At 59.1% G+C, this 21,849-nt stretch overlaps 2 protein-coding genes and 7 non-coding genes across 9 annotated transcripts; 3 read left to right on the top strand and 6 right to left on the bottom strand.

Annotated features, from left to right (window-relative positions):
* The first annotated feature begins 8,155 nt into the window (after window positions 1-8,155).
* BEST4 (bestrophin 4) lies at window positions 8,156-12,184 on the top strand. The gene is made up of 9 exons (XM_042808296.1): window positions 8,156-8,307; window positions 8,555-8,649; window positions 9,174-9,407; window positions 9,731-9,885; window positions 9,991-10,068; window positions 10,380-10,532; window positions 10,816-10,896; window positions 11,289-11,443; window positions 11,770-12,184. The coding sequence occupies exons 1-9, from the start codon at window positions 8,156-8,158 to the stop codon at window positions 12,182-12,184; spliced, it is 1,518 nt and encodes a 505-aa protein (XP_042664230.1).
* A 2,497-nt stretch (window positions 12,185-14,681) lies between these two features.
* LOC116963575 lies at window positions 14,682-14,811 on the bottom strand. Its single transcript, XR_004408287.1, has one exon. It is a non-coding gene; the product is annotated as a small nucleolar RNA SNORA35 (small nucleolar RNA).
* Window positions 14,812-15,452: 641 nt separating this feature from the next.
* RPS8 (ribosomal protein S8) lies at window positions 15,453-20,574 on the bottom strand. The gene is made up of 6 exons (XM_042785432.1): window positions 20,460-20,574; window positions 19,526-19,632; window positions 19,051-19,150; window positions 17,474-17,649; window positions 16,345-16,474; window positions 15,453-15,611 (listed from the first exon to the last, which is right to left on the bottom strand). The coding sequence occupies exons 1-6, from the start codon at window positions 20,461-20,463 to the stop codon at window positions 15,502-15,504; spliced, it is 627 nt and encodes a 208-aa protein (XP_042641366.1). The 5' UTR covers window positions 20,464-20,574; the 3' UTR covers window positions 15,453-15,501.
* On the bottom strand, window positions 15,824-15,895 carry LOC116963573. The gene has a single exon (XR_004408284.1). It is a non-coding gene; the product is annotated as a small nucleolar RNA SNORD38 (small nucleolar RNA).
* On the bottom strand, window positions 17,138-17,210 carry LOC116963572. The gene has a single exon (XR_004408283.1). It is a non-coding gene; the product is annotated as a small nucleolar RNA SNORD38 (small nucleolar RNA).
* On the bottom strand, window positions 19,237-19,341 carry LOC116963574. The gene has a single exon (XR_004408286.1). It is a non-coding gene; the product is annotated as a small nucleolar RNA SNORD46 (small nucleolar RNA).
* Window positions 19,699-19,783, bottom strand: LOC116963571. Its single transcript, XR_004408282.1, has one exon. It is a non-coding gene; the product is annotated as a small nucleolar RNA SNORD55/SNORD39 (small nucleolar RNA).
* A 275-nt stretch (window positions 20,575-20,849) lies between the features above and the next one.
* On the top strand, window positions 20,850-20,964 carry LOC122152743. The gene has a single exon (XR_006164756.1). It is a non-coding gene; the product is annotated as a U5 spliceosomal RNA (small nuclear RNA).
* Window positions 20,965-21,409: 445 nt separating this feature from the next.
* On the top strand, window positions 21,410-21,524 carry LOC122152742. The gene has a single exon (XR_006164755.1). It is a non-coding gene; the product is annotated as a U5 spliceosomal RNA (small nuclear RNA).
* Window positions 21,525-21,849: the final 325 nt, after the last annotated feature.

Raw genomic sequence — 21,849 nt, 5'->3', positions numbered from 1 at the left:
CCCTAGATACAGGGACCCCCCACAGACGCACTGGGATCCCACAGATGCGCAGAGACCTATCCTCAGCTCCGTCCCCTCTCTCCCAGGACACGCAGAGCCCCCTCTCCATACGCATCCGTAAGGGCGTGTCCCCACACCCACTCACAGGACACCTCCCTCTGCAGGGGTGACCAGCTTGTGTCATATGAACCCCATGGAGTGGGGACCCCACACCTACACCCCACAGAATGGCTGTGGCCAGGGTGGGATTTCAAGGCCCATGTGCTCGCTGTGGGACCTGGGACCCCCCCCATTCCAAACCTGGGGTCAGGCAGACACCTCCCTGGAGCCCCTCACTCTGTGCCAGGGGCTGAAGAGGGGGGTCACAGCCCACCCCAGGTGGGACGCTGGGGATGTGGGGGACAGTGGAAGATGCAGGTGAGCTCCCCAGCCGGGCTGTCCCCTGGGTCACACTTTGCTCAAGCCCAGTCTTGTGCCCCAGTGACCCTCGAACAGCCCTGAAAGGTCAGTCCCCAGAGGCTGCCTGTCGTGGCCAGTCCCGGACTGGGGACCTGCATGACCATCCATCCCACTGGGAACCTTCATCCTTGCCCCTCGGTGCCTGGGGACACCATCCTGTGCTTCCTGGGGGCTCTGGGGTGCGGGGTGGCCCGGCTGTGCTGGCCCAGGTGTGTGGGTGGCCGGGCAGTGTGCCATAGCAGTGCTGCTCTCTAATGGCCATGAGCAGGACACGTCTGTTTCACCCGAAACAGGTCACAGAAGGATGTCAGGCATCACTCCTTCCCCAAGGGTGTGGGATCTGGGCAGAGGTTGCCCCAAAACCCATTTCCACCCACAAGCCTGGAGCAGCAGGATTGTGGGAGCCCCTCAAAACCGTGTCCTGCTGCCCTTCCTCTGCTCCATACTGCACACAGGGTGACTCTGCACATCCCTTGCTCTGTGCCTCAGTTTCCCCACTCTGCACTCCCCTTCCCTGGGGCAGCTCGGGGCTCTGGTCACTCGATCTGCTCCAGAATATGCTGAGGGTTTTGCTTGAGTACTCCCAGCCTAACACCCCATGTGCTTCCCCCCGCCTCCCCACGGGGGGTATTAACCCCCCTTTATTTGCTGCAGGAAAGCTGAGAAAACCTGACTGCAGGGAGAGAGGAAATGATTTGGATTCATCTGCTTTCTTCTCGGGTTTCCAGTTTTTACAGAAGAAATATGTGCAAAAACCACAGCCTGGCAGCAAACACGCTCCAGGAGCAGGTGGGGAGGCTGCTGCCTCTTGGGGGAACACTGCCTGTTTCCACCAGGGCCCCTGGGGCTCCGTGGGGCGTGGGTAGCGTCACGGGGCAGCGCTGATTTTCCGATGGAGGCCCCAGCTCAGGGCTGCCGGGAGCTCTCGGGGTAGAGCTGAGTCAGCGTCTGGAGGCAGCGTGTGGGTGGAGGCACCCAGGGGTGCAGGGAGGCCCCAGGGGACCTGCCTGGGGGTGGCAGGACAACCTGCACGGGGCTCACCCTGGGGTCTGCCCTGGGGTCCCCCACAGAGGCACAGCGGGGACCAGTGAAGGCCGAGCGCCACCGGCTCTGCTGCTCCCCTCTGGCTTCGGGCAAGCCCTAGGGCTGGGTTTGGAGGCCCACGTCCCACCAAGGTTGGGTCACCTCCTCTCCAAGAGGGATGGAGCCCTGGAGCAGCCTCCTGCCTCCACCTACAGCTCAGGTCCACGGTGATGCAGAGCATCGTCGCAGCCGGGGGTTTTCCCATCACAGAGCTGGGGCGGTGGGAGGAAGCGTGGTTTAACTTCAACAGCCTGGCTGGCCTGGGGAAGGGGAGGCTCCAGGGTGATCTACTGGCCGCCTGCAGCTATCTAGATGGAGTTACGGGAAAAGGGAGCCGTGCTCTTTGGGGAGGTGTACAGTGAAACCAGGACAGGCACCCGATGCAAGTTGCATCAAGGGAAATTCCATTTAGATATCAGGAAACTGTTTTTCCCCTGTGAGCGTGGTAAAATATTACAGGAGCCCAGAGAGGCTGTGGGATCTCTGTCCTCGATGATACTCAGACCTGGCCTGGTTCCCCCCACGGTTCCCCCCACCCTCACAGCATTCAGTGATGCTCAGCTGAACCCAGCTGCCAGGCTGCCTCCGTGGCAGGGCTGCCTTCTCGGGGCAGCTGCCTGGTGTTGCTGGGTGCTCTGCGCGCAGCGCCTGGGCAGCACGAGCAACACCCGCCCAACACCCGCTCAGCCCCACGGCCCGGGGCGAAGGCGAGCTCCCCGGGATTGGGGTGACAGCCCTGATCCTCTCAGGAGCAGGGTTTTCCCCCCTCCCTCGGCACTCCCACCTAGTGAGCTCCTGCAAAGCACGGGGGCTGCAGCCACCACGGAAGAGGAGGGAGAGGGTGGCTGGTCCCTTGGGTGAGCTGGGGAAGGAAGCACCAGTACCAGCACCAGCAGAGGCCAACCCATCCCAGGGGCTGGCTGGGGATGTGCAGAGGGGAAGTTTGCAAATCTGGGCAAAACTGCCTGGAAGAAGAGATAAAAGGACCCAGATCCCTCCAGATTAAGGAAGCGCATGGATCTGGGGTGATATGTAAAATGCCAGTGCTGGAAGGTACCCCCTGGGAGGCAGGATCTGGCCCAAGGAGGCTCAGGGAGCCCTCTGAAATCTGCAATGGGGCTCTTGGCTCAGCCGCTACCCCGGAGCAGGAGGAGTGGGGGAAGCTTTACCCCAAGCAGGGTGTTAGCAGGCTCCAGCCCGTGGGTGCCAGCGTGGGGCTGTGTGACCGTGTCCAGGGCACCCCAGGAAGCAACTCTCATACCCCCAGGCCAGCCCACTGCCGGCACCTCCCTTCCCGCAAGGGCCCGAACAGCCGTTTCCTGCATCCCGCCCCAGCAGCCAGGATTCGGCCAGCCCTGCTTCCCTCCCCGCTCCGTCCCATCCCGTCCCTGCTCTCTAGCAGAAATCCCTGGTGCAGGGTTTGTTGCTGCAGCATTTTCGGCAGAGCGTGAGATGCTGGCACCCCAAACCTGCTGCTCACGAGGCAATGCCCACAGCAGGACAGGACACGGATCCTCCAGTATGGGGGTGGAGCATCCCTGAGCTGAGACGTGAGAGCAGCAGCCGAGGTGCCGGTTTTGAGCCACGAGCAAGGGGTGAAATCAAAAGAAGAAACTCTTGAAGCCTGATGCCTTCTCAACCATCGCTGCATCCCTCAGGATGGCAAGGGTGTTCCAAGGAAGCCTGAAACAACCCATTACTTTTATTACTGGTGTGCTGAGCTTGCCAGGCCTCTGAGGCACCCCAGATATGCAGCACGTAGGGTGTCCCGGCACTCTGCACCCCGAGCCAGTCTGCAGAGCGGCTGTCAGAGCCCTGTCCTGCTGTGGCCACCTCACTGGGCTCTAAGAACCACAGCACTGCACACATGTCCAAGCCAGGTCCCGTCTCACCCACCTCCCACCAGCACCAAAGCAAAGCGCTGTCGGTACCACGCCGTGTGCCTCAGCTTACCCGGTTCACGCCATGGTGAGCACACATGCACTTTCAGCGTGTGGAAACACAGCTCCCCTCTCCAGTGTTGCTTTTTCCTGTGGGCTGTAGTGTTTGTATCTGACCCTGCTCCTCCTTCCCGGCACGGGACTTGTGCGGGATGGAAGGAAGTGGTAAGGGGTCCAGTGGCGGAGAGAAGCTGGCTCCTTTGGTGCCCATCCTGCAAGCATGACCACCCTGCATCCTCTCCCCGGTGGGGCTGGGAGTTGTACTGTGTGTGGAGAACTCAGCAGAGCCCAGCCTGGCCCCTCTCCAGGGGCTTGGGGGGGCTGATGCTGGAGTATGGGGGGAACTGGAGGGACATGTGGCTTGTGGGGGGGCAGATCAGGGTGGAGGCTGGGTGGAGCTGAGAAGGGAAATTGCCTCTGGGGGATGGAGAGGGGAAGGATGGGGAAGGGATGGGGGGGCTGTAGGGGCCATAGTTTACCGGGGGAGGAGGGGGGGTGTGTGTAAAGGAAGGTGGCCCAGCGGACAGATTGAATTCAGGGGGCTGGGGACAAGCGTATTTTGGGTGGTGCCGCCGCACAGCGCAGCTGTCGGGAGCCCACCGAGGGAAGGGGCCACAGGGGTCTGAGGGGACACCACGACCCGCGGAGGGGAGGGGAGGGGAGTGGGGCGGCGGCGGCGGGGCGAGGCGGGCCCGGGCCGGGGCGGGCGGGCTGCGGCGGGGCCGCCCCGCGCTGAGGCGGAGCCGGCGGCCGGCGGGGAGCGCGGCGGGGCGCGGAGCGGCCCCGCGGGATGGGGGGTGCGTGGGCAGGTGAGGCCGGGCAGGGCACCCCGCGGAGGGAGTGGGAGCAGCCTTGGGATGGGGGGGGGGGGGGGCCGGGGGTGTCGCTCGCTGCCCGCCGGCTCCCGGCCGGAGCAGCGGGACGTCGGGGGGGAGACAGCCCCGGGGTGGCGGGGGGCCGGCAGCGCTGGGAGGGGGCTGCGGGGACCTGGATGGTTTGCCTAAGCGTGGGGAGAAGCGGGGTTCCCCTCCTTACGCCCGCTGTGACAGGCTGGAGCAATGGGAGAGCGGGTCCCACCGCGGGGAGGGGGGGCTGTCACACGTCCCCTCTGCTCTCCCCGCAGGCGCTGGGCTGGGGACCGTGTCCCTGTGGGGCAGCCTCCTGCTCGCTGCCGGCTTCGCCCTCGACCCAGCACCGCAAAGCTGCAACTGCACGGAGCACATGGACTTCCAGGTTTTCCGGGAGACTCCGCTCCCCGAGAGCTGCTGCCTCAACTTCACCAGTTCCAACATCACCCGCTTGGACTGGGGTGCACTGGTAGGGGTGCGGGGGCTGCGGGAGCTCTACCTCTCGTACTGCAGCATCACAGAGATCAGCAACGCGCAGGGAGACCCGCCTGCCTTGGAGGTCTTGCACTTAAGTCACAACCTGTTGGAAAGTCTCCCTGAAAGCTTTCTGGAAGATGCTCCTAATTTGAGGGTCCTTTATCTGGACAGCAACCAGCTCCAGGAGCTGCCCAGGTCCTTCCTGAAAGCATCGACCAACGTCCAGGAAGTCTACCTGGGCTTCAATGCCCTGACCCTCCTTCCTGCCAGCCTCCTGAAGCCGTCTCTGCTCCAGCTCCAGCTCTCCAACAACAGTTGGGACTGCAGCTGCGCTTTGCTCAGCAACCTGGAGGCTTGGCCCAGCCTGGCTGCTGAGGTTATCTGCCACACGCCGGAGCGGTACCACGGCGTGGAGCTCCAGAGCATCCCCCGGGATGAGCTGTGCCGCTCGCACAGCCTCACCGCCCTCTTCATCTGCCTGCCCCCTCTCCTCATCCTCGCCAGCGTCACCTGGTGCTTCTGCAGGCGGAAGAGAAAGACCAACTACAGCTTTCAGAGCAGCTCCCAGAGCCACCCAGCCATGTCAGAGAGGGGCAATGCGCCGGTGCCTGCAGAGCCCCACCACTATGAGCTGCCTGCTGCCCCCTCCAAGACCGAGAAGAAGGTGCTGCTGGGGAGTCAAGTCCTGCTCCAGCCCTCCACAGACCTGCTGGAGAGCGGCAGAGACCTCTACGAGGAGGTAGAGATCCAGGTGAGATCTCCCAGCAGTTCCCAGGTGTCAACCCACGAAGGGCAGCGGGACACCCCAGCACTGAGGGTAGAGGAGCTGGGGGGCAGTGAACCAGAGATGGACACTGTCAGCGTGAGCGAAGTGCTGAAGGACTCTGCTGATCGGGAGAAGATCTACATGAGCCAGTCAACCAACTATTACAACCTGGTACCTGGCATCGAGCTGGAGGACTCGGAAAACCTGGAGTATGAGAACATCGACCTGCACTGATACCAGCACGGGGGCTGTGTCTGGGACACACCAGGGGGATGGCAGAGCAGAGGCATGAGCTGTCCTGCCAGGACTTACAGTGGCTGTTTGCAAGGCTGCACCCCCAAATTCCCATCCCTTCCCCTGTGCACCCCTCGCTTGCCATGTGCTGCAGTTGGGCAGGGGGTGAGAGAGTGCTTCGGGCACTGGGAATCCTTCTGCAGGCTGACAGTGTTTGGGGACACGTGAACTGGCAGTGCCTGAGGAAGGACATGGAGGGGAGGTGGGGGCTGGTTTTGGGGACCAGGTGACAATACTGTGTGTGCCAGGTCCATTGATCAGTGCCTCCATCTTCTCTCACTGGAGCCAGATGGCCTGGACCTGCTGCTCCCCAGCCCGCAGAGAACGGGGTCTGTGGAGATGAAATGGGGCTGGCTCTGCCTATGTGCTCTGTGGGGGGTGTCACATGCCAGGGGGTGCCTTGGACTTGGCCGGGGGAGCCTGGGGTGGACCTGCCTGCTTCCCACCCCACATCCCACCATGCCCCACAGCGTGACACGGGGGCTTAAAACAGCCGGTGCATGCATGCTGCTGCATGCACAAGTGTGTATGTGCAGGGGCTGTGCACGGGTGGGCATGAGTGGGTGTGCAAGATGCACGCGCGCACACACCCCACACCCCCCCCCACACACACACACCCCAAGCCCTGTAGGATTCAGCTCTCAGTAAGAAATAAATCATTTTACTCCTGTCAATGTGACTTCATCCCTGTGTCTGTGTGGGGTGGGGAGCTGACTGATGGGACATGGGAGAGTGCGGGGATGGGGGATTTGCTCCTGCCCCATCTCCCCTCCCATGTCTTGGGTGATGCCCCGGTGTGGGGCTCAACCAGCAGCCCTGGAGCTGCTTTGCCAGCCCAGAGGAGCAGAGCTGGGCACTGGTTTTGGGCAAGCAGAGCCTCTGCCTTGCACCGTGATTTACAGCCCAGCTAAGGAAGGTGGCAGCCTGCTATAAATGCCAAGGTTCCCACCCGGGGCAGGGACTTGCAGGGCTCCTGGGAATGGGGCAAAGGCTGGGGGTGCTGTAAATCACCCCCCTGCACAGACACAACTCCGGTGAGTCTCACCCCATGGGTGCTCCAGCCCTTCTCTGGGGTTGGAGGGGATGCAGGCGCCCTTGAGCCCCGTCCCCCCCCAGCCCAGGGGGACATTTCCCAGGCTGGAAGTCCCAGTGGCCGCCCCGCTCTGCACTGGAGCCGTGCGGGGCCTGGGCCAGGCGCTGTGCCCGAGCAGGAAGGGAGGGAGCCGGGCAGGGCAGGACACGGCGCTCTGACCAGCAAAGGAAGCGGCGTTTCCTGCGGAGCACGGCATGGCCTCCGGCGCCCACGGCGGGACCAGCCATGGGCCCCGGCAATGCTCAGTCCCAGCGTGGGTCAGAGAGGAGGACGGGATGGTTTCCCTGCATGTCTTGCTGTCACTCACGGATGTTTCCCACTGTTTTATGTCCTGCTGGAATTTTTCCCTTCCCGCTCCCTCCCTGGCCCTGGGAAAGTGGCCTGATGGCAGCCTTTAATGTGCTTCCACCCCCTCCCCTGCCAGGTAGTGCAGCCAGGGGACATGCAGGGGATCCGAGCGTGCCCCAGCTCATGCTATCCCCAAGTCCATCCCGGGGACACGGAGGGACCAGGAGCTGCCACAGTGTTGAGGCAGGACAGGCAGGCTCAGCCAGCCGTCCCAGGCACTGCGAGGCAGTGAGGACTTGGGCAGCAACAAGTGTGTTTTTCACCCATGCTCCAGAAATATCCCACAGCCCTCCCTGGGTGCTGGCTCTTCCTGAGCACCCCAGGGTCCCATTCCCAGGGCTGTCGAGAGAGATTAAACCTTCTGTCCTTTCCCTTCCTTCTCATGGAGCCTAAATTCAGCTGCTGTGGCTGCGAAGAGGAACAGCCCAAGCTGCTCTGCTGGGTCCTGCCCAGCCCCAGCTCCAGGACCCAAAGTCCCCACTGAAATCTCTGGCCATGGTCGGTGGCAGGGAGGTGTGACTGACCTGGAGTTCCCTGTTGCTTGCCTCTGACAGCCCCAATCCATCACGGGGAGGGCTCAGCCGTGTGGACCCACGTTGGGGTATTTAGGTGGAAGAGGCACCGGCGGGACAGGAGGGTGCAGGCAGGGAGCGGGCAGCGGCTGCAGCAGGCGTGGGAAGGGCAGGGCGGCTGCGTGGGCAATCCTGCTGATGGGACAAAGCGCTTGGTGTGGAGGTGATTGCGTGTCCCCAGGCCCTCCAGCCTGGACAACAGTGGGACCCCCAGTTCTCCCCAGTTTAGCCAGCAAGATAAGGATTTTTCTGCCGAGGCACGGAGCTGAGCTACAATGACTGTCTCTTACACGCTGAAAGTTGCCAACTCCCGTTTTGGGGGTTTCTCCAAGCTGCTCTTCCGCTGGAAAGGCAGCATCTACAAGCTGCTGTACAAGGAGTTCATCGTCTTCGTGGTGCTGTATGCCCTGCTCAGCCTCGTTTACCGGTGAGTGGGGCTGGTGTGTCTCTGCCGGTTGTGTCTCTCCCTGATGACCCACTGGGATGCGCAGAGATGCCCCACTGGTCGTGGACTGGGGTCCCTGCAGGGAGGGGAGAAGCCCAGGGGACTCCCCCAGGGAGGATGGGAATGGGCAGGCAATGGCTTTTTGTGGAGTTTTGAGGTGGCATCCCAGCCCCACCGCTCACACCTGACCCCGCTGTGTGTCTCCAACCCCACTGCGTGTTCATTGCAGGCGGCTGCTGACTGAGGAGCAGAAGCGTCTCTACACCAAAGTGGCTCAATACTGCAACCGGTCCACGGACCTCATCCCCATGTCGTTTGTCCTAGGTATGGGTCCCTCTCTGGAACCCAGGAGTTGGGGCCCCCTGCTCCCCCCAGAACCAATGGCTTGAGGATGCCCCCACTGCCCGTCCTGACCCCACGGCAAAACTTCCCTTGGGCACCATTGGATGGGGGATGGAGGAGCCTGGCACCCCAGGGATGGCACTTGGCTCCCAGACCCACCGAGCACAGCTCCCTGCCCCTTGGGATGCCAGTGGGAGGCTGTGATTTCTCCTCCCCACTCTGCACCCTTTTCCCCATGCCCGGGAAAGGGGCACATTGACTAGAAGAGATGGCTGTCCTGCCCCATGCCACCTGTGCCCAAGACAGGGAAGAGCTGGGAGGGGACATCCCCACCTCCATCTCTGGGGAGGACAGCCCGATGGGAAGCACAACATGCACTTTATCTCCTGGCCACAGAGAAATCTGTCACCCCTCAAAACCTGGCAGCTCTCCTGGAGTGGGCTTGTCCTTGCCTTGACCCACCGCCCGGCAGCTCCGAGCCCGCTACGCTCTGTCTCTTTTTGCAGGTTTTTATGTTACCCTGATTGTGAACCGGTGGTGGGCCCAGTACACCAGCATCCCCCTGCCTGACCAGCTCATGTGCGTCATCTCCAGCAACGTCCACGGCAAGGACGAGCGGGGCCGGGTCCTGCGGCGCACCCTCATCCGCTATGCCAACCTGTCTTCGGTTCTCATCCTGCGCTCCGTCAGCACCAGGGTGCTCAAGCGCTTCCCCACCATGGACCATGTGGTGGAAGCCGGTGAGAAGCTAAGCTCTGGGGGGTGATGGCTGGCAATGTGGGGTGAGAGTTGGTGGCCACAGATGTGTCCCTGTCACCGGGAGGGTGTGCAGGGGGTCGGGGATCCTTGCAAGCATCCCTGCCCCAAACTGCCCCGCACGCAGCGTGGCATCCTTGCGTGGATGTTCGCCCCCAAAGAGCCCCATGTCCCCTCTGCCCAAAGCCAGTCTCCGTGGGCTGTAGTTTCACCTGGAAAACCCTGTGTTCCCACCGGGGACGGTCCCCAAAAGATCTCTCCCGCCCTGACACAGGGGCCATGGTGCTGAGCCTCTGTCCCACTGCAGGCTTCATGACACAGGATGAGTGCAAGAAGTTCGAGAGCCTCCACTCTGACTTCAACAAGTACTGGATCCCCTGCGTGTGGTTCACCAACCTGGCAGCCCAGGCCAGGCGGGATGGCCGCATCCGCGACGACGTGGCCCTCCGCCTGCTCATGGACGTGAGTCGGCGCCGGGTGCGTGGTGGGGGGGGGACACACACACCAAGCGCCGCAGGGGGGGCTCATGCAAAGCCCCTGTCATCCATCCTTGTCCTTTCTGCCCAGGAGCTGAATCTCTACCGGGCCAAGTGCAGCATGTTGTTCCATTACGACTGGATCAGCATCCCCCTGGTGTACACGCAGGTGGGTACCCCCGCACCCCACAGGCCCAGATCCCAGCTCCTTCCACCCCACAACGGCAGAGGAGCCCTACAGCCTCCTCCCTCCACTCTGATGGAGAATGCTTTACTCCCCCATTGAATCCAGTGCCGGATCCGGCACGGCCGCTGGTTCACAGCCCTGCGGGGGTGTGCAGGAGCTCGGGCAGTGGGGTTTAGCCTCAAGCCCATGAGAGCATCAATGACCCGCCGAGGCTCTGGCATCCTCGCTACCCCTGTGCCGAGCATCCCCCTCGGCTGCCACCCTCGCCGCTGGCTGACCTGTGCTCCTGGCAGGTGGTCACCATCGCCGTCTACTCCTTCTTTGCCTTCTGCCTTGTCGGGCGGCAGTTCCTGGAGCCGCTGGAGCTGGGGCAGGAGGGGGACCTGGACATGTACATCCCCCTCTCCACCCTCCTCCAGTTCTTCTTCTACGCCGGCTGGCTGAAGGTGAGACACAGCCAGGCAGCTGGGCTTCGCTTTACAGGCTGGGGGTGGCCCTGAGCACCCCCGTGGGGCAAGAAGGGGCTGGCCCAGGGCATGGCACCAGCCATGTCACTGCTAGATGCACCTAGGGACATGTCCTCTGGGCCCAGCCATCACACTGGGGCACCATGGAGCTCCAAATCTGCACATTTCCTGTGCTCCATGAGCGGACTAAGGGGTGGAGAGCCCCATGGGAAGGTGTCCCTGTCCCTGCTCCCCTGTCTCACCTGTCCCCCTCCCTCCCCAGGTTGCAGAACAGATCATTAACCCCTTTGGAGAAGATGATGACGACTTTGAGACCAATAAGCTAATAGACAGGAACCTGCAGGTGGGTCCTGCTCCAGGCTCACGTTGTGTGGGGCTGTTGCAGTCAGGGCACAAGGACATCCCTGCCACCTGTTCCCCCAGCCCTGCTCCTGGCCATGCAGGTCCTTGTCCAAAATAGATTCCCACACAAGGAAGGAGGGCTGCACCTTGTCCCTCCATATGTCTGTTCCCCACAGCAGGGTCAGCACTCCAAGGCACACGCAGCAGCCTGGCACCACTGCTCAGCCCCTCACCTCCGAGAGAAGTGTTCAAAAGCAGACAATCCCAAATGCAGCCAGGAGATGGGCCCAGCCCTACCCTTGCTAGACTGGTGCTGGGAGCAGCATCTACAGCCACTGGTCCCACTCATGTCCTCGCAAAGCCACCCCTGTCCCCTGCCTTTGCCTTGCTCAGGTGTCCCTGCTCTCCGTGGATGACATGTACCAGAACCTGCCCCCCGTCGTGAAGGACAAATACTGGAATGAGTCCACAGCTCAGCCCCCCTACACCATGGCCACAGCCGCAGAGACCTTGAAGCCCTCGTTCCTGGGTTCCACCTTCGACATGCAGTGAGTGCACGGCACAGCCCTGGGACTGGAGAAAAAAAGGGCAAGTGCTTTGGGGTAGTAATAGCACTAGCAGGCTTGTTCCCCCTGCCCCCCCCCCTCGGGCCCAATTACAGTGAGCAAACAGCAAATCCCCCCGGGAGTGCATTGCCCAGCCCCTGTGGGTCTTGGGGACTGCGCTGGGTGATGGATGAGCTGCTGGTGCAGGGATGTGGCTCCCCAGAGCTGCTCCCGGCTTGCAAATGCATTGGGATGGAGGCGGTGAGTGGTGCTGGGCATCCCTGCGGAGGACGGCAGCCTGTCCCCATCACCCCACCGTGCTCCCCCAGCATGTGCGAGGACACGGAGCAGAGCCAGCCGGCGGAAGCCTCGCCGAGCGTACCGCGCATCCAGACGCCTCTGCTCAGCCGCTTCTTCACCGCCGCATCCCCCGCCATCAGCATCAAAAACTTCAGCCGGGGTAGCCGAGGTCACCCCCGCCTGCGGCGCTCCCGGGCGGACGGTGGCTTCCCTTCCCCTTACCCCAACCGCCCCGAGGACCCCGAGTCGGTGGCCTGCATCGAGGAGGAGATGGAGGATGAGGAGAGCCGGGCCAGCGAGCCCACCGCGCCTGGCAGTCGCCCAGGGGGGACCCGGCCACAGGAGGCCTCCAAAACACAGAGGAAGGAGCTGCCGCTGATCCAGGTGAAGGCACCGTCCAGCGACAGCATTGGGGCTGACCAGCTGGAAGCCCGGGAGCCCTGAACCTGCCCCAAAAGCACCCCTTTCCCCAAGGCACCCTCAGCACCAGCCACGAAGCTCCCTGTCCCTGGACATCCTTCTCAGACCCCCTGTCCAGAAGCAGGACATTGGCAGGTCTCTTGCCACCCAGTCCTGAGCCAAGATGTGTCCCTAGGGTGACGGGAAGATCCTGGTGGGTTGGAGATTGGGCAGACAGCCTTCATCAGTAGCTGTTAGCCCCCAACCTGCGGGGTTCAGCCCATCTGTGTGATGGTGCCACTGACTTGCAGCTGGCCAGGCTCACTCCCTGCTCCCATGGCCCAGCACAGGGGACAAGGGACAGCCCAGACCCCAAGCCAGGGATGGGACAAGGGCATTAGTCTTGCAGAAAACCAACACTGTGATGGAGATGTCACCTCAATATTAATAAAGCTATTGCCAACCTCAGCTGTGAGGTTCTTCCCTGTCCATGCAAATCATCCCCAGCAGTGAGACAGCGGGGACACCACACTTATCCAAAAAGTGGGCGAGTTTGGATTTTGTCAAGAAGCATACGTGTTCTCCTGGGGCAAAAAGGGCACAACCCCAAGGACTGTCAACATTGATGGTCATGGGGTATTAGTGTTACCACCAGAAAAAAAACCAAAAAACATAAGTATGCTTTCAGCCCCTGTAGAAGGATTCCTGCACTCAAGACACATTTCCTCTGTTAAAAAATTTCCTTTCCTGCAAGCCCCACTTTCCCAAAGCCACTTTTCCTTTAAAGCTCCCATCTCCTCAACACAAGCCAGCCCCACTCCTCCTCCACTACCCTCCGGGCCACAGCTGGACCTGTTAAAGCATAACCAGAGGGTCATTTTCTGGGTTGGACCACATCCCAGGAAAACACACCAGAGTTAATACCGCATGGAGCTGAGAGAACCACTCAACAGCAAGGAGCAGCACTCAGGATGACAAGTGACCTCACTTGGGTTACGCTGCTGGCAGCTCATTGTACGAAAAGTAGCTTTTTGAAAATTCAGTCCATGCACCTACCTGCAGGAGTGGGTGAGGTCTTTAGACCAGGCTTTAGCACTTCATAAGCCTAGCCACGCTAAAGCTGTGCTTAACTCCAGCCCCTGCCCTTGTCTTTCTGGCTTAGCACACGGCAGGCTCGCCTCCCCCCAGGCAGGTAAATCCCTGTGCACATCCACGGGGCTGTGCCAAGGCCAGACCAGAAACCACACGCCCCGTGGCCAAGCCGCACGAGGTCCCGCAGCCCACGCCACCGTGGGAGCCAGGGGCCACACGCCCCTGGCCAGCTGCCACCGTCCCGTTCCCATGTCACACAACAGCACGGCTCCGGTGTGCGAGAGGTGCCGCCTTCGTTCCCACGGGCTGTTGCCCTTGGCAGCTGCGTTTTTCAGAGCCAGTTTTGTAAGCAGCCTACGTTGACAAATTGGCCATAATCCTGCTCATCAGGGGCCGGGTTTACAGCTCCTGCTCTGACACCAGGCCGGCACTTGCTCTGCAAGCCTGAGTTTCTCCATCTGTACAAAGTCTCCCAGAAACACCCTGAATGCTGTTTGTATTCTGCAGAGGGTGAGGGAAGAAACAAGAGGAAGCAGCAGTGACACATGCCTCCCGAGTGCCCTTTATTGCCTCCACCCCACCTCTCTGGAAAGCAGGCGTTGCTGGAGAGCAGGGAAAGATTACCCCAGATCACTGTGGAGAAGGAATGTGCTTGTGCAAACGTCCTGCCCAGCCCCAGTTCCCACTGCCAGGGACTCCAGCTCGGCCAGTTGCACCCCGCTGGGCACGGCTCTGCCGGGAGCACCCACGCGCACCCACCACGGCACAACCGTGCTGCAGCGGCCACCCGGGGAACAGGTACCCCGTCCTGATGTGGTCCGTGTGTCCCTCCACCTGGGGCACAGACCCAGCTTCAGCTGCCAGCAAGGCAGGATGAACCCACGCTGCCCAGGGCACCCGTGCCCACTAGCACCTCCTGCTGCCAGAGACGGCAGCCGGGACAGAGCATCACAGGAAAACTTTTAACGAAAATACCAAGCTCAAGCTGCCTGTGGGGCAGGCAGTCTGTGTTTTAGGGCAGTAGAGACATGAGTCTTACCCCAAGCACACCTGTGGCAGGATGATCACAGATCTCCTTTCAGTTCAGAGCTAAAAATTGTGAAGCTGTGGCTGTGGGTAGCCTGCCTTGCAGCAGAGTGCTCCTACGGACAAAGGTGCTTGGCACAAAAACAGAAGTGGGGTGAAGCCTGCAGCGTGTCCATGTGGCAGGCGTTGGGATGTTAAGTCTGGTCTGCCCCCACAGCCCTAGGACCAACCCTCAGATGGGCTCCCAACTTCACCCCAACACTTCCACAAAGCATTTGGCAACTAGGTGCAGAGATCCACCACGCTGGCTTTCTTTAAAGACAGCAACCCCAAGGAATGACATCACATACCCCACAACACCCAGAAACGCTCAGTTCACCACAGCTTTCCAATCTCACCACAAGCAAGAGGGCAGAAAGCTGGAGTTTGTACCCAGCTTTCGAAAGGGACAGACCACAATGAGAGCCTGGCCCTTCTGCTAGAAGGAATTTATCTTGCACTGGAATGAGACCAAGGAGGTCAGGGAAAGACCAGCTGGTCACTGAGCAGTGCAGCCAAGTTTGGTTAAAAAAAGATCCGGGACCCTGAAGGGAATTGTACAGCCAGGCAGGAAACACCAAACAACTGCAAAAGGGGCTGCTGGCCCGAACCAGGGGACATGAACATGGCAGGCTGAGGCAAGAGGTACCAGCTGCAGAGGCCGTTAAGTTTCCAGCCAAACTTGGCACAAATGCAGAGCTGCTCCCTGGGCAGCTCTGCTCCCTGGGCAGCCCTCGCCTGCAGCAGCAGGGCTCCTTTCCTCACTCTCACCCCAAAAGCAGCATGTGCTGACCTAACACCCCACAGGACAAGGGCGATGCGTGCCCAGTCAGACCCGGCAGCGCTCAGAAAGCCAGGCCTCTTAACGGGGGCGGACATTTGCACCCTCCTCCTGCACGCAGGTTTCCAGTACTGGAAGTTCTCCACTTCAGCCAAGTCTGACAACTCTTTTCCACACCCACTTGGCCCATTAAGTCACTGTCCTAGAACCCACGGAGACGTTTTAGTTGAGACCGTGCAGGGTCAGAGCTTGCCTGAAGACACAAAAGCACTCAGGGATTCCAGGAGATCCTTCTTCCTTCACACTTTGCAGGCAGGAGGAGCTACACAAGCACCCTCCACTCTGCACCCACAAATGAGCACACAACCCATTTACTGTGGTAGACTTTTGGTTTTATTCGTTCTCTCGGTAGAATAGTTTTCATTCATTTGCCTTTTCTGGCCTTGATCTTCCTCAAGTAGAACTCTAATTCCTTGCCTTCCAACACGTAGCCGTCTGCTCGGCCACACTGTCCGGGTCTGGAGGCAATGCAGGCTGCAAGGAGAAGTCATCCAGTTAAAGTTTAGTAATTTGCTACCCCAGTATATACACCAACTGGAAGAAACACTGCATGCAGTCTCTCTGCAGAAGCACAGACGAGCAAGTTACCAGTAGCAGATACACCAGTTTACGTGCTGGCTTCAGTACCTCCCCCTAAGGTATCTTGCTCCTGAACCTGCTCTGCTGGACTGTGTCCCTAATGAAGTCCTCTTCAGATCTCCAAACTGTCATCCCTCAAGTTCAGTAGCAGAACTGGACAAAGGTCTCATCACCAGAAGACTTCAGAACACTGAACTATTTGCCAGAACTTGAAACTGGTCAAAGCTGTTACATGTTCACAGGACATTTTTCTGACACACAGTGCAGCCCATGGGTCTTTGCTCATCTTCCAAGTCTTGAGCCCCATTATTTTTCTCAATGGCCAACCAGGAATAATCAACTCCAGGAGCCTGGCTGGGACATGCAGCAATTAAAGCTCCAGAAAGATATTTCCCCTTCCCGCCACAAGTGGGGTAGCTCCAGAGAAAATACAAGAACAAATTACATTTAAGACCCAGAAGATACTCCTGCAGATAGAGAACACCCCATTGGTTTCACCCTGCAGTTAGCTTTACCACAGTGAGTAGAACTTTAAACGATCCCAACACCAAGAATAAGTTCTGCTCTGGCACCATGTTTTGTCAGGACTCCCTTATCCCCACCCACGCCAACGCTGCGAGGGACTCACCAAGTAGTTTTCCTTGCTGGAACTGTTCCTCAAGAATACTTGCTATTTTGGCATTCTTCTTTCGCTCATCATATTTTTTCTGGATCTTCTTTGAACGCTTCTTGTTCAAGATTTCCTCCTCTTCAGGAGTCTAAAAACAAGACCATAAGCAAAGACAAGGTTAAGCATATGCCCACCTTCTGCTACAGCAGGTGGTCCCCACTAATATGAAGGAGACTCCTGTATTCCCAGCACTGCACTGTGTTTTGCAAGTTATGCTTTCCAGAGATATAAATACTTCAACCTCACAGAGTCGGGTGCTGCATTTCACTTTTGAGGCCAAGAAATGCAATGGTTCTAACCAGTCACTGATGACAATGAAGCGAAGTGTCCTTTGGTGGGGTGCTCTTAGGCAAATGAAACTGCAAAGGTTTCCTTGATTAATTTAATCCCTCTCCAAAAAAAAAACCAAACCCCTGAGTATTTTCCCTCTGCAGACACGATGAGAGCACTTGCGTTTGGTCCAGCTCCTGGCAGACAGGTTACAAGTTCCCCCTCTGCTTCTGAACTGCACTATGCTCAGCGACATTTTTAATGCAAGGAGACAACCTTGAGCTGAGTGTTACCCATGGGGGTTTAAATACCTTCTAGTAATCCAGGTTTGGATCTTAAACTTAAAGGTAATGGATCTGGATAGTTTAAGTGGATCTGGATAGTTTAAAGGCACTTAAAAGCAAGATGAAGTTTAGTTAGCAATCCACAAGCTACTAATGAAAGCAATCATTCTCCAGCACTCAGACCCAACCTGCAAAGTCTTCTTCAGCATCATAAAATGTCATCGCTCTCCCTTCAGTAGCAGAACTGGACAAAGTTATCATCATTAGAAGACCAAAGAGATTGACAGGCAGGTCCCCCTGCAGAAACGGGTGCAATGCCTCAGAGAGCACTCCGTGGTGCTGAACACTCCATTAAGAGAGCCAGGCTTATCCTGGGAGCCGATGGGAACACAGTCCAGATAACGAACGCTATCGCTGACGGGTAACCAACCCTGTTCTGGCAGGCACTGTCCACTCAGGACGGCTAACTGCCTCCAGCGGGGCAGGCTCCACTCTGCAAGGAGTTGGTATGACAGTGACAATCCCAGACATACCAGTTTAGCACCCTTCTTGCGTCCGAGGGGCAAGGCGTAGTGGGCTTCGTACCACTGCCGGTACGGGGTGCTGTCGATGAGGACGATGCAGTTCTTCACCAGGGTCTTTGTCCGCACCAGCTCATTGTTGGAAGCATTGTAGACGACATCGATGATTCGGGTTTTGCGAGTGCAGCCTTTCAAAAGAAGAGTATGAATTCAAACCTACAGGAATCAGACAACTGAGAATACAATCCACAGCATTTCACAGAGCCCTAAACCACCACACACTCGTTACCCCACCAAATGTCCTCCAGCTTCCCTGGCACTGAATTACATTTAACTAACGCATCTATTTTACATCAGCCCAACTTTCTGTTGATAGGACAGAAACCTACACCTGAAAACTGATTCATCCCAGATGAAAAACTGGGATCTGTGGCCTTGCTGGAACTCATCTCATATAAGACTAAGCAATGCTAAAAAGTTCCTTGATTGGAAGATGCCTCAGCACATGCCAACTAACATTGCACACATGGCTCAATCCCGTATGTACTCCCTAGAATTACTGAATTAAGCAGTGCTGAACGGGACCACTCTGCAACACACACCAGAAACCATTTTTACAGGATGTGGGCTTATGAGTAAATTGAGAGGAGAAGCTGGTATTTTCACACTTCAAGACCCACCTGAAGCATTCAATCTTAGCTACAAAATTTGACTTTAGCAGATGCCCGCCCCGGAGACACAGCCCTCCATGTATGCAAAGGCCAGGCACAAGATGGATTTTCTCCTCTTTGCTCACATCCCTCATCTCTGTTCAGCAAGGTATGCTCAATCCCCTCACTTCTGCTACTGCCTGAGACTCATGCCACTTTTCACAGTATGGACAACGCTGTGATGGCTGAGGAGAAAGCATGTCCTTTCACCCTCACACCACACTGGTCACTGAACCACCACCTTCCTGTTGGTTTTACCGTCACACTGAGGAATACTGACCAGGCCCAGGCTCCAGATATATGGTCTTCAGTTTGTAATTTAAAGAAAATCCACCTTGCTCAGGGGAAAAGAAAACAGCCTCCCCCCTCTTGCTTCTCTGCATCCTACTCTTGCTTAGCACAGCAGGATTAAGAAGAAACTGCACGTGCCAGTGTAACACTGTCCTAGGGGCATGCAGGCTCAGAAAAATCCTCACCGCCTTTCTCTGTTGTATAGGATCACCTGACTTTTAGTAAGTGCTCATCAATAAACAAAAAAAGTTGCATTTATGAAGAACTACTTACATTTTGGGTTTTTTATCTCTGTAGTTCCCTCCACATCAGTAAAAAGGTAATACCAGCATGTCACTCAGTGTAACTATGACACTCCAATCACTGTGAACTTAGCAAACATCCAAGTCTCCTAAGGCCACATAAGGTCAAAGTAATCATCACTATGCATGCTGCTTTACACCCAGTGCCACAAGCTCCACGATGTTCCAACCCAGCCTACAAATCCATGCTTGTATCATCATCCCTCTACTCTGTAGTAGTACTGGGGATCAGCACAGCTGTAAAAGACTTTTCCCTGCCAACACATCAGGCATACGATGTACTTACATTCCGATCCCCAGGAGAAGTTGCCAACATCCAACCGAAGGGCACGGTATTTCTTATTTCCGCCACGAACCCTCACTGTATGAATTCGGCGTGGGCCAATCTACAGTCAGAAACAAACATCAGCCTGCTGTTGGTGCTGGAACGCTGCACAGCTCACGCAAGAGCCAACTCCTAAGCTCCAAGGCAATGTGGTCAGTGTAACTATGACAAACCCCAGCATCGGCAGATACGGTAAAGTGACCAGAACGGTCTGCTGCATCTACCTAAGGTGAAAATTTCATCACTCCAATTGCCTCTTATTTCAAAAACGTATCACTGCTTTCTGCAGGCAGAGAGGAAAACACCACCTTTTAAAGAAGTGGCGACAGAGATTTAGCTGCTCACAAAACACAGCGCATAATTAAACCTCAAAGCACGCAACCAGCATCCCCAGTTCAACAACACAACTACCAACCACCTTCCCCAAATCACCCACCTTAGTATTGGCAGGAGGCCGCCCCAGCTCATACTTTCTCTTCTTGTGGTAGGGCTTCCTCTTGCCCCCAGTCTTGCGACGCTTATGCCAGTTGTCCCTGGAGATACCTGGAGGAAGAGCAGCGTGGTCAGAGGGTGGCACGGAGCCCACCTGGCCACAGCAAGGCACAGTTCCGAGTCCTCAGCTCTCCAAGGTTGGTATCCGCACAGTGCACTCAGTCTTGTGCAGCAGTGAGAGAAGCTTCATCATCGACACTCGGATCCATCTCGGCCTCCTCCCTCCCAGCAGCGCTGTATGAAGGCGAGACCCCCTCCGCTGTCCCTGACGGGTGTCCCCTGTGGGAAGCAGCCTCCCAACCTACCTCACATGTGGGGCACCCTATGGGGAGTGCCCCATCCCAAGCTGCCAGGCACCCTACAGAAAACACCCTGTATTATCCTCTGGGTCTGGCAGCGTGCTCGGTCCCAGAGACACACCCCAACGCACACCGCCTTCTCCTACCCAGCCCACCGCGTACCCCGCAATCTCCCCATCGCACCCCATCTCACGTTTCCCCTACAAGCCCCCTCCCGCCAGCCAGCGAGGTACAGGGCCAGCCCCCATCCTTTTTGCTAGGTCCCCTACAAAACCCTCCGCAGCGCCCCAAGCACGACGGCCCCACCGCCACCGAGAGCTAGCCCAGCGATCGGGGCCTGCAGCGAGGCGACGCGAGGCCATCCGCAGCGCCCCCCAGCCCCCGCCCGCCGCCATGTTGGGCCTAGGCACCCTCCCCCCCGCCAGCGGCTCGGCACCGTCGCGCCCACCCCCAACCGCGGGCGGCGCAGGCTGGCGGCACCCCCCGCCATCACCCGGCGAGGAACGGGGGCAGGCGGCGGCAGCGTGACGGGCGGATGCCGGTGGATGGCGGCCGGGCCCGGCGACGCTCCCCACTCACCCATGGCGCAGCCCTGGCGCAAAGAGGTGGGGCGGGGCCTCGCGGCGAGGTTTGGCGGGGCGAGCTCTCGCGAGGCAGTGGCGTCACGGAGGCGCCGGGCGCGCGCCGCTGCCTAGCGACACTGCGGCGGGTACCAACCCCGCCCCCGCAGAGAGGCTTCGTTAGCATACGCCTCATTAGCATACCCAGGGTGCACCGCGGTGCGGCGGCGCGGCCCCCCGGTAGCAGTTTCCGCCGCTCCCGCGGGGTTAGAGCGGGGTCCGAGCGCGGGACCGTGGCCGTAAAAGCCACAGGAGGAGCGAACCGGGGCGGCGGGGAGAACAGTGGAGGTCGCCGTGTCCTGTGGGGCGACAGGCGGGGGTGGGTACGTGCGCGGGGTGAGCACACTGTATACTCTGGTTTCTCTTCAGATCGTATAAATCTTTCGCCTTTTACTAAAGATTTCCGTGGAGAGGAACAGGCACGAGTGTCGAGGAATTTTTTGAGGCTCCATTTCGGTGGAGCTGCCCCTTTTCTGGTCAAAAATAGAAAAAGCCCGGGGGATTGGGGAAAAGGTGCGTCCGTGGTCGGTTCCGCTCCGATCCCGGCCAGGCCCCCCCCCCCCGTGCTGGCCGAGCGGGGGGAGCCAGGACTCGCTCCCGGACCGGCCCCGCCCGGTACGGTCGCGGCGCCGCTCGGGCCCCTCCGCGCCGCTGCCGCCTCATTAGCATGTCGCTCATTAGCATTCGTCCGTTTTGCATACCCAGGGTGCCCCGCGGCTCGGCGCCGGCCCCGCCGATCCCCGCCGCAGCTGCCCCCCCCGGTCCGAGCCGCGCGGGTCTGCGCGGCGGCGGCTGCAGCGGCGGCGGCGGGGCCGGAGCGGAGCGGAGCGGGCACCGCGGGGCTGAAGTCGCCGTGAGCTGTGGGGTGACAGCCACGAGTGGGTACGTGTGCGAGGGGCTTTCTTACTCATACTCCGGTTTCTCTTCAGATCGCATAAATCTTTCGCCTTTTACTAAAGATTTCCGTGGAGAGGAACAAGTACGAGTGTCGAGAAATTTTTTGAGGCTCCACTTATGTGGAGCTGTCCCTATTTTGGTACAAAATCAGACCGAAGACTGACCATCCCCCCGCCCTGTTCGCCCCGGTAGTGGCGGCGGCGGCAAGACCCCCCCCGCCCTGTTCGCCCCGGTAGTGGCGGCGGCGGCAAGACCCCCCCCGCCATTCTTACTCCTGCCTCAGGCCGGCTGCGCATGCGCGCCGAGCCGAACTCTACCCCTCCGGCATCCCTTGCTCCGCCTCCGCGCAGCCGCCGGTCCCGGTTCGCGCTCCGGGGTGGGGGCGTGGCAGCGTGGTACGCCGGGAGTTGTAGGCGGCCGCGCGCGCAGAGCATTACGGGAGGTGTAGTCCC

The sequence above is a fragment of the Tyto alba genome, unplaced genomic scaffold (genome assembly GCF_018691265.1).
Source record: "Tyto alba isolate M040663 unplaced genomic scaffold, T.alba_DEE_v4.0 Super-Scaffold_1000006, whole genome shotgun sequence".
In the NCBI taxonomy this organism is placed as follows: Eukaryota; Metazoa; Chordata; class Aves; order Strigiformes; family Tytonidae; genus Tyto; species Tyto alba.
This window is presented reverse-complemented; position numbering and strand designations above follow the sequence as displayed.